The sequence below is a fragment of the Strix uralensis genome, chromosome 13, assembly GCF_047716275.1.
Source record: "Strix uralensis isolate ZFMK-TIS-50842 chromosome 13, bStrUra1, whole genome shotgun sequence".
Lineage (NCBI taxonomy): Eukaryota > Metazoa > Chordata > Aves > Strigiformes > Strigidae > Strix > Strix uralensis.
This window is the reverse complement of record NC_133984.1, coordinates 2,092,519-2,110,861: the sequence shown is the minus strand read 5'-3', so window position 1 is coordinate 2,110,861 and position 18,343 is coordinate 2,092,519. Positions and strand designations below refer to the sequence as shown.

At 43.3% G+C, this 18,343-nt stretch overlaps 1 protein-coding gene across 3 annotated transcripts in view; it reads right to left on the bottom strand.

Moving 5' to 3' along the window:
- Window positions 1-3,997: 3,997 nt before the first annotated feature.
- Window positions 3,998-18,343, bottom strand: part of LPAR4 (lysophosphatidic acid receptor 4) — a 32,965-nt gene continuing 18,619 nt past the window's right edge. Inside the window, exons 1-2 of one of the 3 annotated variants that reach the window (XM_074882838.1) lie at window positions 17,256-17,596; window positions 3,998-5,677 (exon numbers count right to left, since the gene is read on the bottom strand). In XM_074882838.1, the coding sequence (XP_074738939.1) occupies window positions 4,478-5,524 (1,047 nt within the window). In that variant the 5' untranslated portion in view covers window positions 5,525-5,677; window positions 17,256-17,596 and the 3' untranslated portion in view covers window positions 3,998-4,477. Of the gene's footprint in view, window positions 5,678-16,201; window positions 16,760-17,255; window positions 17,597-18,343 lie in introns of those variants that run through there. The other 2 variants (XM_074882837.1, XM_074882839.1) reach the window with 2 other exon arrangements.

Genomic DNA, 18,343 nt, shown 5'->3' with positions numbered 1-18,343 from the left:
AGCATTTCTGAGATGGTAATTTCCAGCCCATTTTACAGCAAATCCACCCAGTGGAAATGATAGTGTTACTGAGGAGCTTTTTAGGGACACTGGCCTTCGAGGAGATCATCAGAGGTGCCTTTATAACCTTATCAGTGTGATAGATCCCATTTTCCTTCACGAGCTGTTTGTCAGAGGGAGGTCCTCTGGGTTCTACGGCCTGGCCTGTCTTTGCTGGCTGGAGGGCAGGGAAGGAGAGTAGGCACACTCACTCCATCACCCCTGCAGCACCACAGGAAAAACTTCCTAAAAATGCCATGGGGGTATTTTTAGAGGGACCTAGAGGCTGAATCCATCCAGCAGGTCTGTGGTGGGCAAGCTTAGGAGGAACTCTGATGCTCTCTGATGAGCAGCCATGTACTTGTATGCACAACCCAGGAACTTTTCATCCTTCTTACACAACTTTTATATGAGACTTATGCTCCTCCTTGCACTTCATAGCCTTGAGCCAGGGTAGTTAGCACTGATTCTACAAAGCTGGTGAAAATTTATGCTGTCCCATGAACACTTGGCACCTTTCCTCTGATGTAGAGCCTGTTGTGTTACTAAGAAAAGCCTACTGTAAGAGGAGGGGCTTTCCTGGTGACTGTAATACAAGGCCCTGCTTCCTTCTCTCGTGACATCCACCACGGAAACTCAGACTGGCGTGGCATTTTGTGTAGGTGTGCGTGTACAAAGGTGAGTTTGGGCAGAGAGGTTTTCATATCGCCTTTCAGAGCTTCAGCTTTCCAGCAGAGCAATGAGTTGCAAAGCTTGTGGTGAGCTTATAGTGAATGAATCACATATGGAGGACTGGGGAATAGGAAAAGTGAGCTGGCCAGGAGCAATGAAATCCTTGATTAATGCTGCATGTTTAGCATCTGAGAGGATTGCTGGGTCCTGTCTCTCAGCTTCAGCTAGATAAAGGCATTGACTTCTGATTAATGTGATTTTTGCTTTTAAACTCATAGTTCTGGTGTGTGCTGTTTGCTGACAATAGTCCTTTGTCAGACGGGAGAAGGAGCACTCAGCTGCACCTCAGCCAGAAAAACTGTGAATCCACTTTTCTTTTACCACCATCGCTCCGTCCAGCTTGGCTTTACCAACATCTGAAAAATTACTTTTCCTCTCTCTGAATGCATAATTGGTTATTTATATACAAACCATAGAGCATTTACTTGGTATACCTGACCTAGGAAAAAAGATCAGTCAAGAACTACCCTACCAGATGTGAGTGTCAGTCAACATACGATCTCCATATAATTTATAAGGTATTAAATTACAAAATAATGAATCTTTTCAGTTAGCATTTTGGCACATGATGATAGTATTACATTTTATGTGAGAATATTGACCGCAGCTCTTGCCCCATAAAACTGCAAACAGAAATTTGTAAGCATTGGCACTAGTTTCGCTTAGAAAAAGACACCCATTATGCTCAGATTACAGTTAAGCTATGTACATACAGCCTGGAGGTTGTCCAGTCACACACAGTTCTCTTCCCCCCTCTTTTAACATTTCCTTAAGAAGCCTAGACAGTGGTTTCTAGGTTTTTTTTTTCCTTCCCTTGGATTTAACTAGAGGAAGGTCTGCAGAGCACAGAGCAAAAGGTCTTCCAGGATTCTTGCAAACGAGATATTCCTCTGCTGTCAGCTCTGAGGTGCTGGGCCAAATTCTGCTCTCACCCCGGAGCGACTGAGCATCCACCATGTGTGAGAACAGCCCTGTCCCATGAAGCTCCCAAACCCCACGTAACTCAGGAATCTCATTTTTCTGTTTCTTCCTTGCAAGTGGAAAGCAGCAGCTTTAAAATAAGATTTACAGGCTGAGAGTTATATGTTCCCCATTGAAAGCAAGCTGGCATGTAAACAAGTTTCTCATCTTTCTTTGTAAAACTGAAGTAAGGCGTTTTGCCTTGGAGAAGAGCACTTACTCATGTAATGTATATTTTTTCCTGAAAATAGGAAGATGGTTTTAAATGCACCCTCAGCTTTTTAGTGAATCCTTCCCACTCTCATTCCTTCTCTCTCCCATCCCTAAAAATGGAGCTCTTTTCTCATTAAGTACACTTTTAAACAACAAGTCAGTGGTAGGGCAGTGGAAAGGGGGTGCCCCATCACTTTTGCACAGCTTAGGATGTGTCAGAGCTGTCAATGGTTTCACAACCCCCTCTTCTCCGCTTGACAGCGCTGCGGTGTGAAGGACAGTTTGCTGCACATGGAAAACCCGGCCTGTATCGAAGCCTGTAAAATCCCTCTTGCCTCGCTTTGCATTTTGATCTGAAGTTATGGAAACAGTTTCTCTGAAATACACACATTTTTATGGCAAGTGTTGAAACGGGCTCATCAGCCAAAGGAAATACGAATTTTAAAAAGCCCTCTAAAGAGCTTGGTTGAGGCCTGCAATGGAAGGAAAGGGGCATGGAGCTGGCTTTCACTTTGCATATGGTTAAATGGCCAATACTGATGCTTTTTATAACACAGCTCATTGCTTCTGTCTGAGGGAAACTTCTCCCAGCTGCTGACAAATTCACTGTAACCAACTGTGCCCCTGTCCTGCCACATCCATCTCATTCCACAACCAGTTTGAATGGTCTGTATTCTTTTTTACTTTTTGTTTCTGCTCCAAAGTGGTGGCATCTGAGCAAAAATCTCCCAAGCCAGTCTTGTGTGTAAGTTTCTAGTAAATATAGCTGTAACTTAAAGCTGAGATAAAATAGTTTGGCTGCTCTCATACTCCCTGCATATAATGAGTTGATCATACGCTTTTCTGCAGGAAGAGCCAAAAGCCAGGGGCACTAGATAAGCAACAGTCATTTTAGGGCTAAAATGGAATGATCTCTGGGGTTTGTCTTAGCCTTGGTAAGCAACTTTTGTATTCAAAGTGAATGTAGTGCTAAATAAATATTCCCTTCAAAGCATTAACATTTTTTGCAGCTGAATTCTTGTCACACTTTAAAAACCTCTGGTTGCTTTAAGTAGTAACTGCATTTGATGGGTAGCACTCAGTATCTCATGAGGCTTGATCTGAGAGACTTAAGATAAATAGTTGAGTGGAAAACATCTGTTCAATTAATATTTTGTCTGTCTTTTTTTGGCAACATAGTCCTAGAAGTGCCTTTATGCTATACTGTGGAAAATGTAGATTACTGATCTAGCAAGTCGTAACATCATACTTTTTCAAGTTAATTTTTTTCTCATTTATGTGTCTTACACTTGAGAATGAATCTGCCTGTTAAGGTCAGTATAGCTTCAAATATGAAACAATGGCTGAAGAAATGAACCATCTAGTAAAATGCAACAAGATACAGATAGTTGACTTTCCATATATTTCTATGATCTATATACGGAAATGCAGGATATGTAATAAATGAAGAAAACATTGCTGTAACTGACTAAGAGTGTGGCTAACTTGTTTTAGTTACTCTTCTTTGGAGGCTCTCTAGTTTAACTAGTTGACTGTGTAGCGAAACCCAGCAAGCAATCACTTAATAGATCTTCTCTTAATTGGATGCTCTGACACCAATTGTCTGTGCCCAGACAAGCTCTTTAGTAAGGTCAGGACTCTGTGGTTCTTCAGCCCTTCAGCTGCACTTGATTCCCATGTAAGAGATTTGCTCTTATGAGAACTCTGGGCTTTCAGGCCCCTTCTTTCAGCTGACTTTATAGTCTAGCCCTTACCAGAAATACTTACATATAATATCCTGGGACATAAAAGCCCAGGTGCAACAGAGCAGTAATGAGCTCTTTACGTCTCCCTAGAGGTGGCATTGAAAATAAATTAAAAGGCAGCTTAATCTGACAAAGATGAAACTTCTTATTTCAAAGCTGCATTATTAATTACTCTTATTATTTTTTCTCTTCTATCACCAAGCAACTGTTCTGCCTACTTTTAAAACAATTGTTTACACTTCAAACCTCTCCATACAATAAATTCAGCATGCCTGTACCTTGTAAAACCAGGATGTATATTCTTGCAGTGAAATAAGGAAAAGCCAAAAGCTTTTATTACGCCTTTTTAAGCAAACATACATAGTGTGAAGTTATTGAGTTAACATATGAAGATGCATCTCCAGAAGGCATGAAATATTGGCAGGTATCTCTAAGAAAATTAAATTTTCTATTTTCCAACTAGTCCCATGTCAACTGCTGGGGGAAAAAAAATGCCAAATGTTGGCATCTTCTGATTAAAGAAGCTGTCCTGTTCCCTCCTTAGTTGGTGTGTACGTTGTTACCTATCCATAATCTCCAAAGGGAGATCCACCGGGATTTTTACATTTCATGTTCACCTGTTGCATCTGATGGGACCATCCCAGTGTAAGGATTTGTCTACCTGTGTAGTTATCACCCAGCACGTTTTCTTCATTAACACCATGTGTGAACCCACATATTCTGAAATTATTTCACGCATGGTGTTAATCAAAAGTTAATGGGGGATAACTCCATGTGTAAACATCTCACTAGAAATGCGATTCAGATGTTGGGTCTCCTCCATTTGTAATAGCCTGGTCACTTATTTCATCCTGTGGTGCTGGTAGCGCAGTCTTTGTTAGAGGTGTCTCAGTCTTGAAAAGAGAATCCATTTTTATCTGGGGTTTTATGTTGAAAGACTTCTGGAAGGATTCTGATGTAAAGTAATAGATGAACGGGTCAAAGCAGCAGTTCATTGTTGCAATGCACAACGTGATTGGGTACATTGTCCTCGCAAACCTCTCCAAGGAGCAATTTGCTATTGCCTGGGACCGCACAAGAGCATACAAGAAGAGTATGGAATTGTAGGGCACAAAGCACACGACAAAAATGGCCACATGCACAATGATCATTTTCAATACTTTCTCTTTGTTTGTCCCAATCTGAGACAAAGTGGCAGGTTTCCGGAGAGTCCTGAGAACTAAAGAAGAGCATGTAAGGTTGAGTAGCAAAGGAATTATGAATCCTACCACTTCAATAAATATAGTGATCTTAGACAGATAGGTTTTCCAGATGCGTTTAGAAAAACCTTCAAAACAGGTTGTGCTGGTGTTGGAAATGTTGGTTGTAGAGAATAATGAAGCTGAAATTCCACCGCTGAGGACCAGTATCCAAACACCAGCACAGACTATGGCAGAATTTCTCCTGGTCCTAATGGTGCGAGATCGGAACGGATAGACAATAGCAAGGAAACGGTCAACGCTAATGCAGGTGAGGAACAGCATGCTCCCGTAGATGTTAGTGAGAAATGCAGTACCAGAAATCTTGCACAGGCTATCTCCAAAAGGCCAATGCCTGTTGAAATTATAAAAAATTTTAAAAGGCAAAGTGAACACAAAAAGCAAATCTGAAACAGCCAGGTTGGTCATGAAAATGGCTGTTTCGCTTCTCATTTTCATCCGAAAGCAGAAAACAAAGAGGGAGGCACAGTTAGTAATCAAACCAAGGATGAAGACCACACTGTACACAGCTCCATACAAGTTGTACTTAAAAGAATCATCTGTCAAACAGGTATGGTTGTTGCTGTGGTTTCCCATGCCAAGTTTGTGATGTGCTTCCAAAGTGCTTCAAAGTCTACTTCAGTGACATCCATAAAATAAGGCAGTGATCTCTTCTCTTCCTGAAGAAACACATTCCAGGAAGGTCGCTTGACGCCTTGCTACCACCTCTCCGTCACGAGTCCTTTCATCCTGAAGGAAAGAGAAATAGATGCCATCAGTCTTACAACCTGCTATCACCTAAAGTGGCTGTGCAAGAGAACATGTACTCTTTCCTCTCCTAGTGAATGGAAGTGAAAACAAGACCAGTAATTAGTTTTCAAGGTAGTCTTTATAAATTCCACTATTATTGGGATTTTTCAAAGTTGAACACAGCAGTTACTGTACTCAGCCTTTCCTTTCCTTCCCCTGTTGCTTCCTCGTCCTCCTATTGGAAGGAGAGTGATCGCTAATTCCAACTTTCCACTTGGAAAGGTTTTTCTTTAAAATTTGAGATGGAATTGGCCCAGTGTGTTTGGAAAGAAATTAAATGATGGACCCAGGATATCGCCCAGGTATAGAATCAAACAGTCTGAAATGTTCACCTAAACTTGTAACAAGAGGAGAAAGAAGCTGAAAGTTTTAGTGTTTGCTTTTAACTGTGCAAAAATGAAAGTTCTGTGGGTTTTCAACTTTTTTTTGATGCAACAGTGTTAAACCCAAACTTATGTTAAAATACTGCTTTGCCTTTTTCTACTTGAATATAGGAGCATCCTTACGCATGTTTTTCAAAGTGAAGAACTGAAATGCTATATTTCAGAAATGTTTTTCAAAAATACTTTCCAAAGTTATGCTTGCCACTTCTGGAAAGTGTTGCGCTTTTTTTCCTTAAAAATTTCTGCAAAAATAGTATTACTTTTAAAAGGACTCTTTCTGCAAATGTAAAATGCTTTCCAAAAAGGGCTCCTTTAAGCTGTACCGACAGCTTCATTTCATTTCTACTCTTTGTCAAGGTTGAGAACCTGAAATTTGGGAAATCTCATAAACTACACTCTTGTAAGTCTCTGTCCCAATTCAGCAAGATTTAGAGAAGTGTAGCGTTGAAGTAAGCTTGCTGTTTCTTGGAAAGAATTGCTTTCTGAACTGTCTTGATGTTCTCTTATTGCTACTTGAAGTATTGTTTTTAAGGCCTGTGAGGATAAGGAGTTGGAAAGTTGCCCTCATTGGAGCAAGGAGGGTTTGTGAATTGCAACGTGGGCACAGCAGTTGGTACATCTTGGAAATGTGGAGCAAATTTGGATAACTAAGGGAAAGACCTTTGCCTTGTAAACCACAGCAAACCAAATATAAAACAAAGTTCGTAGTCTTCCTGTAATCTAGAAACATCTTAGTAACTACAGCTATGGAGTAGTTTAGAGAGGTGAAACCCTTGTGAAGAGTAGGTTCCTCTCCAGAAAGTGATCCTCTGACAAAGTAGTTTCAATAGCAAACATGTAACTGAGTTGTGTTAAAGGTTGAAATGGCAACATATAAACAAATAAACTGGGGAAGAAAGCATGGAATCAGGACAATTTGGGAGGCAAACTGATCAAAATCAAATGTTTTCCATATGTTTTCCTACTGGAAAAGCTCATGCTGACAGTTGTTCTTGCACGCAGACCATCAGCGAGCCAGCTGGTAAAATGTCAAGTGTTGAGAAATATGGAATAACCACAGCTTTGCCAGATAGAAGGTGCAAATTCTGCCCTCACCTGGGAGCGCGGAGACAACTGCAGGCTTTACAAAAACCGGCCTGTGACCCAGAGAACACGCAGCACCTTGCCTTTGCACCTTACAGATTAGTTGGATGTAAAGCAGGAAGGGAGGATCTCCTGATCTCCCTTCTCGGAAAGATGACTTTCAAATGACTTGAACCTTTTGACATCCAAAAAGATGACTTGGAACTATGAGGTCCCTCCTGTTGGGGAGGGTTCATGCTCTCTGCAGGTTGGGGCAGTGAAGTGGTGCTGGGGGCTCTTTTGGGGAGTTACAAGTCGTCTCTCACAGTGTGCTCTTCTGGCTGGTTACTGTGTGTGTGCGCCTTGAACTACCGCAATTCCCTGTGATTTTTGCAGGCAGCTTTGGTACATGCTCTTCACCCAATTTAGTAAACTCTTCTTTTGTTTTAGTTGCACTTTGAGTTACACATTTGTGATGATATCCTGAATTAGCAAATGTTCAAACCAGAAGTAGATACGCCCTTATCTGATTGCTGTTGATTGTGTGGCAATGAGAGAGGAGACCCATCCCATGTTGGGGCTCTCTCTGCAGCACTTCGTTATGCAAATTGTACAGGGCTTTGGGGGCAGACAGCTGAGTAGGGAATGGGCTGTGTAGGGGAGCAAAATGTTCCTTGCACCCCTCTGTGCTTCTGCACTCATCTCCGTGTTTTTCCTATTCAATTCATGGCTAAATGAACTTTACGTGAAATGACCTAAAAAAGATACCAAACACTCAAACATATGAAAGGGATAGTAGTAAAATCTCAAAGGTGCACTTTCTTTGAATACATGGTAATCTGAATAAGTGAAGGTCTCGCCTACAAGTTGAAGCACCTTTAAGCAAGAACTTAGTTGGATTCAAAAGCACACATGAGCTCCAACAGGAATAGCTGTGCCTCTTAGCTTAACCCTCAGCCTAATACATTAAATTCTTGGCTTGTAACTCTCTTTCAGTAAAGAAAGAGACTGCATGCTATCTCCATCAGCAGCAATTTTTGTTTATACTGAAATTTAACCTCCATAAGTAGACCCTTTTCTTCTGCTGCGTGTAAAAACCAGGTGTGCCAGACTCTCCTGGCCCAGGCTTCGTGTCTGGGTCCTAACTGGGGAGGTTTGAGGGGGATTGGGTGTCCTTCAAAACCTTACATAGCCATGGGCCTGGGAGGTCGCTGGAAACCCCACTTTCCAATCTGTGCACACAGTCCAGGATTTTGGCTGTTCCTCAAAACACAGCCTGACGCAGCAGGTTTGAAAGGCGGCTTTGAAATGCTTACCTTTACTACTGACATAAGTGGTCGTTGCCAGCAGCCTGACCCAGATACTCATTACACAGAAGAAAAGATGCTCCATCACTTGATTCTTTTTTTCCCTGCTCTGTCGTAGACAGCCACAAGGTCAAATACCAGTTTTTCTGGTGTATAAGTCTATAGGAATTGCCTGCCAGCAATTGTCTAGCTAAGTTATGGTCTTTAAAATATCGGCCTGTGTTGTTTACCTATCTAACACTGAGGTGTTTAAACAGGCTGCCAAGCTGCTTTGAAACTCTGCCATGTGCTTTAAATTCTGCAGCATGAGTCTACAGATTTAGTTTTCTGAACGTAAAAGTCACTTTCCTTCCTTTTCACTAAGGATTAAAGCAGTAGGATGCTCTTCATGCACACCACATTCACCACTGCTATTGCCTTGCTGGGGGGGAAAAAAAATCTAGCAATACATTTTAAAATGCTGAGTTTAAGTGAATATAAAGAAAATTGCTTTACTGTTCTGCATTTCAGGCAGGCCAGAACCTAACTCTAAAATGGGGGGCAGTACATGAGGGGAGGAAGGTATCTTGCTGTGTCAGAAGTGGTACCACAACAGCCTGTTTAAGGTGGTAATAGTGAGAATATTCTCTCTTGTAGTGGGGAAGGTACAAGCCAACCTCCAGCAGCTGTCGCTTACTCACGTAACCCTGTTATTCTCAGAGTTATGGAGTTCAGCAGAGTAGCTGACAGGGTTTGCTCCCATTTGACTTTTATTGTAGCGACATCCCCCGTCTTCCAAGTACTGAAAATAAAGGAAAACTGCGTATTACTTCCTACAGTGCACGAGTATCCTGTTTACAATTCTTTTATTTCCTCCTTCTGGCACCCCAAGAAATCTTCACAATAGCCAGCCTGCAGCTTAATTCAGATCAACCATTTGTTAGCACAGAAAATTACTGCAGGTAAAAAGCACACTTTAAAATCATACTCTGTGATTCCCTTAAGCCCGTTCTTTCTGCCTCATGCATGTCCCATTCTCCACAAGTCCCTCCAACTGAGGTCAGAAAAAACAGTGTGAAGTTTGGGACTGACATTTTTGCATCTTCACATTTTCTTCTTATATGAGATGTAAGATGAATGTAATTTTATCAGTCTGAATATGTAGGACATCCTCTGTGCGTTCATTTAAATAACTAAACGCTGCAAAACCTTTTCGTGTGAGCTCTGATACAGACCAAAAGTGATAACCGTTCAAATCTGAAAGATCTCTTTCTAGATTATCATTATGTGTGCTCAGGTTATCTTTAATTCCTGTGAAACAAAGGGGGTTTAGGTACAGAAACCAAAACCTGACAGATCAAAAGGTGGGCGTCCTGGCTTTTTGGGGGGTTTTCTCTGGGTTTTGTCCAGAAATGTCTCTGCAGATTATGGCAGCACTTGTTGTGTTTTGATATGGTCTCAGACCCTGACCTTGGAAATGAATAAGTATTTTCCTTGGGCACAGCATGTGCTTTATGCCTTCTTCTGACAAGAATTACATTCATGAGAGGGTTTTTCACTTCCCTGTTACTCACCCAGTTGGTGCAATGATCGTATGATGTGTAACTCACTCCTACCACTGAGCCCAGGGTTACGGCTTTGCAACCACAAACTCTTATTTCTTCAATTTCTTAGGTTTTATTTCCCTCCTTCACGCCACTTTAACTATGTAGAAGGCTCAAAAAAAGGTTTGCTTGGTTTGGGGGGGGGGGAGCAGTTTGGTTTTTTGGAAGATTTTTTGCATAGATGATAATTCTGCATAAGGCTATAGGACTTGGACTCTTCCGGACTGGTATGAGTACTATTGGAAAGGTGAGATATACTGCTTGAATATGGACCTAATAGATAAACAAGAAACCTTTTCTACCTGAAAAAGTAAACATTTCTGACAATTCTATGGCAGTGCTGATTAGCAATAGTAACCCTACCAAACTATAATTTCTCATTTGGACTAGATGATCTTCAAGGTCTTTTCCAACCTAGATGATGATTCTAAAGGCTTACAAACATTGACCTGAAAACCACAAAATGTGAATTCAAAGAAAGCAAAGTAGCGATGCAAAACACAACAAAACCGTCTCACCGCCGAGTTCCCCACTGCTTTGCCACTCTTGCAATACCTCAGTGCCTGCAACGGGATCTCCACTTACTAATACTTTCTCTTTTCAGTAACATTTCACTAGTTATTTTTGGGTGCAAAGAACTTGGAGAGCATTAACTGAAAGTAGTTACAAGAACAAACCTCTAGTCTGGGGGAATGTGGTTGCTGGCTTTTCCCTTTTTGAGGCTGACGGGGCAGTAGCTGTGGTGCACGGTGATGCTGGCTCCGTTTTCCCGGTGCCAGCAGTGTGGGCTCACGGAAAACTGTACCAGCAACAGCAGGCGTTACTGGACCCGGCGGCTGCTGCTGCAGGGAAGTGGCTGGGGATGGGAAATGGCTTGGGACATCAAGTCTGGGGTTGGCTTTTAGACCGACCAGCTTGCTGTGAGTTCTCCATCCTCCCCAGAGCTTCCTGCAGTTTCACGGCGACCTTCGCCTACGTTTCTTCCGCGGTACGGGAGGAGCAGGAGAAAGGGTGGGATTAGACAGTGGGAAACAAAGCAGCTGCCTGTAAACAAAGCACTATTGACTATATGAAGCGATGGCAAGTAGAAATGCTTTAATCTCTTTCATTTACTAATCCGAAGTGATGTATTTGAGAACAGTAGGAAAGAAGTAGACAAAAGTATGACTTTGAAGTCCAGCAAAGGTTTCTGTAGCTTCAAAGAGCCATTCTTCCCTGCGTTTTATCAGAGTGAATGCCTAGCCGGTATGCTGGGCAAAAGGGGGACGTTTTCTGATGATTAGCATAAAAGACAAGGCAGGAAGGCTCTTATTCATGGCTTTGACACTTATTGTGCAAGGGTCTTCAATACCATCGGTACTTTCATTCCTCAGTATTTGCCATGGGTGTAATAATGTCTCCTGCACCTGGTAGGAAGGTGAAATCATGAGTTACTTGTGACCATTTCAGTCAGTCAGGCTTCGCTGTCTGCTTTTCAAATCCTTTTTGATAGAAGAAAACCAAAACACAGGAGCCCGTGAGGTGTTTCCCTTCTCTCAGCCACCAAGAGTGATCCCAGGGACCCCGTGGGACTAGGTGGGAGCGCACCGGCCCCTCCTTTCCTCCCTGCCTGGGGTGGCTTTGGCTCTCCGGGAACCTCCCAGACCCTCCAAGTTCAACAGGTACTTTCTGTTGCCTGGAAGTCAGCGGATGAATTGCAGCAGGACCCCAATTTAATTCTTCTCCGAGATGGAGCAGGGAAGTGGAAACCTGAGCCTATCGGACCTAATCCTAAAGGCTCTCCTTTTCTCCCCCCCCCCTTTTTTTTAATTGGTCAGCACCGCCGTTGTCTCCTAACTGTCCTCTGAGACTTACAAAGCATTTCCTGCTCATGGTGACTTCTCTGTGCTGTATCTGTTTTGTATTGAGCTAATTAAAATGTTTCCTTCTGAAGAGAATAGTGAACTGACTTACCCCATATTCAGACACTGATCCTCAGGGCATGACTCTCTTTTTGTTTCCACTGAGAATGTCTCTCTCCATTTACATCACCCCTTTAACCCTTGATGTGCCTTGGCCTTCCCTGTCCACTACTACTTTCAGAGGGTCTGGTCCACAGCCCAGAAATTAGAGAATTCACCCCAGACTTCCCAGCAATGTTTGCATTATTTTACTCTTGTAAGAGGGACTTTTTTGCTTGCCCTTGAACCTCAGTCTGATGATGGAGGACTGTAGGAATACTGCTTTTTTTGACTCTCAAGTCTCTCTCACTAAGGGGAGATCGCTTTATAATAGCATTGCTAGATTCAATAGAAATCCCAATAAGAGAAGATTAAGATGCGAAGAAAAAACTGATGAATAGCAGGGTTATGCTGTTTGACCCAATACTTGAAGATTTATAGGTTGTTTTCACTCAGAAGTAGAACTTGGTGATGGAGGTAGCTGTGTCTTTGATGTAGCCCTGTTTATTTACAAAGCATGGTTAAGAAAAAAAAAAAAGTAAAAAATAAGAGAGTCCTGTTTCCCTGAACCACTGGGGAATCCAACAACAGGACTCAGTTTATTTGCTTACAGTTCCAAAATGCTTTCCAGTCAGCGTCCTGCCCAAAAAGCTTCCTTTCTTTGCTTTCTCTGACACAATTTCCAGTGGTTCCTTGGTGATTGCTTGGCTTTTTGGCTCCTTCTTGCCTTGACTCCGCTCCTCGCGAGGTGCTGCAGCCGTATGAAGCCCTCCTTTCACCCGAGCCTCATTTGACCGCTCTCGCCCAGGGCTGTGGCTCTGGGCTGGTTCCTCTGCAGTCCCTTTTGCTGAAGGGTGAAAGCTGAACTTTCACCTCCATTTATCCAAAAATTATAGGCTGGTGGTTGTTTTTTTTTCCCCTTGCATACATTAGCACCAACAAGCTTCCATCCAGCCACCAGCACCCACAGCATAAACTTTTGCAAGCTAAACTGGGTGCAAGGCTGGTTTCCTCGTGGGTGCTGAGCAGTCTGTCAGTGGGGCAGAAGGCAATCCCTACTCTGCACCAGTGCTCAGGACCTTGAAGGATCTGTGCCCTGCATTTATTTGCTGGAAGGAGTTGATAAAACAGCACTTTGTTTTCTCAAATTGCTTTATTCTGGGCGGAAAAGGGGAAGGTCTGAGAGCTCTTTTGACAGCAGTCTGGACTGGGTTGGTATCGTCAGCCATAGCTTCATCTGCTCCCATGGCCTGGCCTCTGAGCGCTGGAGATGCCGGAGCTGCTGGGCTCCCTGTTCTCCGGGCTGCACGTTTCCCAGCAAGAAATTTGGAGGCATGACTTGGGGTTTCCATGTCATCTCCCTCACCTCCCCTCTGAGGAAGAACATTAAGGTCTTGAAAAATATTCAGTGGTGTATGATGAAAGGATGCGTGAGGAAGCACAGCACACAGCTACGGTGTTTTTCAATAAAAGCTACAGAGAGGATAAATTAGCACTAATTGTTAAAATAAATGTGTTAAAATAAATGAGAAATTACTTCCCAATGCAAAAATAGCAAATCTCAGCCAGTGAGCAATATTTCTGTAGTGAAGTTTCTTAGACATCATGCTTTTACTGCTAAATATGGTAATTTCCATTTACCATGTAAAAGCAAATGTGTGCTAGGGCGGAAGATGGTGCATTATCTGCAGGTTCAAGAAATTAAAATGGGGGTATTATTAGATGAGAAGAAGAGCTTCTATTGTGGCTGTTTACAGGCATAATAGGTACTCAAAATATTATGAGATCATGTTATGTACAGAGAAAGCAATCTCCTCTGTTGCTAGCACGCACCTTTGTCTCAGGGCTTAGGGGCTGATGAGTGTCCCTCAATTTCACTTGCCAAGATAAAGAGACTCTTTTTTTCTACAAAACCAAACCATTACAAATAATTCAGAAAACTTTCCTTACAGCTGGGGTCAGCTAAGGCTAGTTTGGCTCCGCAGTGGCGTGGATCTTTACCCCCTTTTATGGGACTGAACTGAGAAGATGGTGCATTAGAGGAAGTCTTGCAGAGCCACTGTCTGTTCTCATGAATAAAGAGCTCCTCTTTTCAAGGAGAGAATTTGCCTTTTGTGAAAGGTGGTGGCTTCCCTTCCCTGAGACTAAATCAGATCCTTATTTACGGAGGAGGAGCAACGTGTAAAGGAGCAGAGTGAGTCTCTGCACGCACGCTTGACCTGGAAAGACCTGTTGAGGCTGGATGTGTGCTCCAGGAGCCATCCTCACCCACCTCAGCCCATGAACGGGACAGCTCACCGGAGTCTCATTTGTGATCCTGGAGCACATCAGGCTGGGACCACCACGTCATCCGTGTACACTTGGCCAGCAACACTCAGACATCAGTAAATAGAGCCCCGATACTCAAATATGCTTTAACCCATTTGCTGCAGCCTGCACAGATGCATCAAAATGTTGGCATAAATACATACGGCTGTAAGTGCCAAGGCAGCACCACGATAACAGAATCCCAAATTGTTTTCCCAGGTACTGCTCTCCCCAGGAAGCTGTCTTCTCGCCCTCTGTTCCAGAAGTAACATACCCTCCTACAATGCACCCTTTTGTCAGGATCTGGCCTAAAGTTTGGGTAAAACTGCCTCAATTCCTGCTCTGGTGCTCAAGCCACGAGGTCAGAGGCTGGAGGAGGGCAACCATCTTACAGCTGGGAGTGCATCCTCCCGCTGGCACAAGCTCAGTGCTCAGGCACAGACAATGTTTCAATTGCTGCTTCTCAGAAAAATGGGAGGTGCAGGTTTTCACGTTTATTTTTTTTTTTTTGTCTCATTACAATACTCTGAATGAAAGCGAATGGGTAGTTGCTTCAGGCCTTGGTTCTGTTTGTCTGTGTATGAGCTGAGCTCCTAACTCCAGAATTTGAAAGACACTGATTTTTATCAATTGACCTAACCCCAGTTAAGGAGGAGTCTCATTTTTAGTCTCAAAGGATTAAAGTGAAATGTATGCTCAGCCTCCCACTCCCTTCCTCCCTCCCATGTTTTTCAGGACTTTCTTTTAAAATTCAGAGGCTTTGAACCCCCTAAAGTACCAGGGTTAGTTTCCTGCCTGTTTTATTTTAGCTTTCAGAACATTAGTAAGGGAAAGAAGATGGAAAAGTGCTATGAGGGGGGAATATCCTTATCACCGACCTGTGAACTTTGCACTTCCCATCCTCTGGGTTTTACTGTTCTGTGCATATAGAGCAGCAATACAAAAACACACAATTGTGTCCTCTCAAACAAAGATTAAGGAGTGTCATTAAAAAACCCAAACTTCTCTTGCAAATTCTTCTGCAGTGGGCTTACATTGTGTTAAATCCTATTTCTTCCAAACAGCTGCATCTTTAGTTTAAGTATGTTGTTCATCATTCATTTTACTTCTGACACCAGTTTTTCTATCTGCTTAAAGCTGTATTTGAATTTTTCTCATGGAACTTTGCCACTGAGCTTAAAAGGAGTAGATTTTAGCCATAAATGAAAGCCAAAGTGATAAATAAAATTTTAAAGTTTTGCAGTATAAAATATATAACTTATTTTCTAATTTTTAATATCACTTGTAGGAACCAGATCTCACGTTACACAAAGCTGAAAGCATGTAGCACTGTAAGCTGAAAGTCTAAGTTTATGCCACGTTTATATACAACCCTTTTTTAAGCTTATTTTTAAGTGTCTTTATGATATACTGACTTAAAGTAAGGAAGAAAAAAAAAAAAAGCCTTAATCAAGGGATATTTTTCACAAACCTGAAACAAACAACAGGGATAGAAAAGTCCTTAACTTGTCATCTGCAGTGACACAATGAGCATTACAATGTGAGTTATAACCATTTCCACTGCAACAGTTTGCAGGAGTAGCTCACACAGTGATTGCTTTCCAAAAACTTGGAGATCATCTTTCTCACTTTAAACAGAAACATTCGCCTCTCCCATCCCAACCATAGCATAGCTCAAGTAAGAGGAATGAGATCTGTATAGAAAAAACATTGCTAATCTCCACTGAAATGTACAACTCGAGTTCATCTCCCTGGCTAGCTGTATGCCACCGATTTGTCTGAGCCTTCAGACTTCAGAAAACACTACAATCCTTTTTTCAGAGCTGACATTAAATCTGGATGCTTTTCTGCTGAGTTAGAAAGTGAGGAAATAGAAACTTACCACGGCAGAGCAGCCAGGGCTGAGATCATGCCCGCGACTCGGCAGATTTCAGCCCGATTCCTCCCTGACAGCCCACATTTATCCTTTTTGTGTGCGTGGAACGCCAGTCGAGTTAGTCCCACGCGGAAGATCGGCGTGCTCGACTTTCTAAAAGTTCACCCGTTCATCTTTAAAATCTAAAGCGACTGGCAGTTGTCTGCCTTCCTTTGTTCGGAGAGGAAACAAAACTGCTGAACGCTGCAGCCATCATGTCTTGGGAAAGGGGACACAAGAATGGGCCCAATGTCTGGGCAGGGTCTGTGGGCAGGGGGAACTCTTGGGGGTCTCGATGGGAAACGCTTTCCATTGGGCAGGGCTGTATTATTAGTGCCTGAGCCCGCCCCGCGGCCGGGTCTCTGCTAGGTCCCTCTCGCAGGGCTGTATTCCCTTCCAGAGCATCGCCCAGCCCAGGCAGCCACCAGCTCAGATTTAGCAGTTTCAGGACAGCCCGACAATGGGCAACGCGGATTTCCTCAGCAATTCGCTGGCGGACACAGCCTGCGAGAGCGTGCCCGCGCCTCCGCGCCGCGGATGGTAATGAGCAGGGGAAAAGCTCTTTAAATCTCGGATTTTCCTTTGCACGGCTGTAATTATTTTTCCCTCCAATTAAAAAAGTAAGGAGGAGAGGGGGAAGCTGGGAATGGGGAAAGCGTAGGGTAAGGCTAGGAAGCTGTAAAGCAAAGCTGGCCATAAAAATAAAATATCTTTCTAAACAGATTTAGAAAGGGGTTGTTTTCAGGTTGGGGGTGGTTTGGGTTTTTTTTTTTTAAATCTTCTCAAAGGAGCGGACTAGACCAGTCTGAGCTCGTGTCCCCCAGCAGTTTGCTCTGAAAGCCCTGGGTTTCTGCTGGAAAACCTGTAGGCTTGCAAATCTGTAGGGACATAATTACAAATCCTCCAGGGAAGCATGACTGCTTTTGCCTGTGTAGCTCACCCTGAGAGCTGCTGCTGCCTTTCAGTGAATTCGCCTTCCAGCAGAGCCACCAGCTAAAAGCTTTTTATTTTTATCTCTTACCTTTAATATCAGCCCTTCAGCTAGGGAGGAGGATCTTCCGGAGCAGGAGTAACGAAGCGGATGGCTATTTGCCTCAGCTTGTTTATGCTGTGGAGCAGCCGGTGCCCTTTTATTTCTTTTTCAGCCCTCTCCAGTTCCATAGGTTTGAAATTCCGAGTCTGCTTTTAAAGCCCAGCCTCCCACCTAACGTGTCTCAGTCGCATTGTGTTTGTCTCTCCTTTTCCTCCGCTCTTCTTGGCTGTTCCCACAGGCAGCCAAGGCCAGTAAACAACTCATTGTGAAGCTGGAACTAATGTTATTCCTTGGGCTGGTGGCTGATGCAGGCGGTCAGTCTCCCGCTTCTGCAGCACGCTCAGCTGCCACAGGCTTTTATCCAGTCGATGCAAATAACATCCTGAATAGCTCATATAACAGCCTAACTCCAGTCTGCAAAACCTCATCCTCTGAGGGCTCACGGTTTAATAAAACATATGAAAACACGAGCGTGGGTTTGGATTGAAAGTGGGGAAGGTGCAGATGTTTCCTGCTCCTAATGGTCAAAGGTCCATTTTCCCCGCTTTAGCTGGTAAAGATGACAGACGATCTGGGTAAATTGTGAAGGGATGCTCAAACCGTCACTTGTGTGCAAATGTGGGGGTGAGTACGGGGGCTGGCAGAAGGCTCAGGATGCAAAATCCACCAGTATCACCAGTAAACTTGCATAGAGAAATCAGCTTTGGCCATTCATGGCTTGTGGGCATTTTCAGGCTGGCCGCATGGAAATCCTGAGCCCTCGGGTATAATGCAACTGCTTTTCACCCCCTGGGGTCCATTCTTATGCGAGTGTGAGTGCTCTCAGTGGGGACCGATTAAACAACACCTCTGCTTTTGAAATCACCCATTTTAGGGAAAGCAGTGGGGTTTGGATGGGTTTGAAGCTGGGTGTACTGATACAGATTAGAATGAGCACGCTGAAACCCTTTGCAGATTAACATCTTGCTCTCAGCCTTCAAAACTGCCAGTCGCTGGGCAAACCCGTTAGAGAGGAGACTGATTACTCCTTGAAGATTAAATACAGAATAAATCTTGAAACAAAACAAAACTTCTGT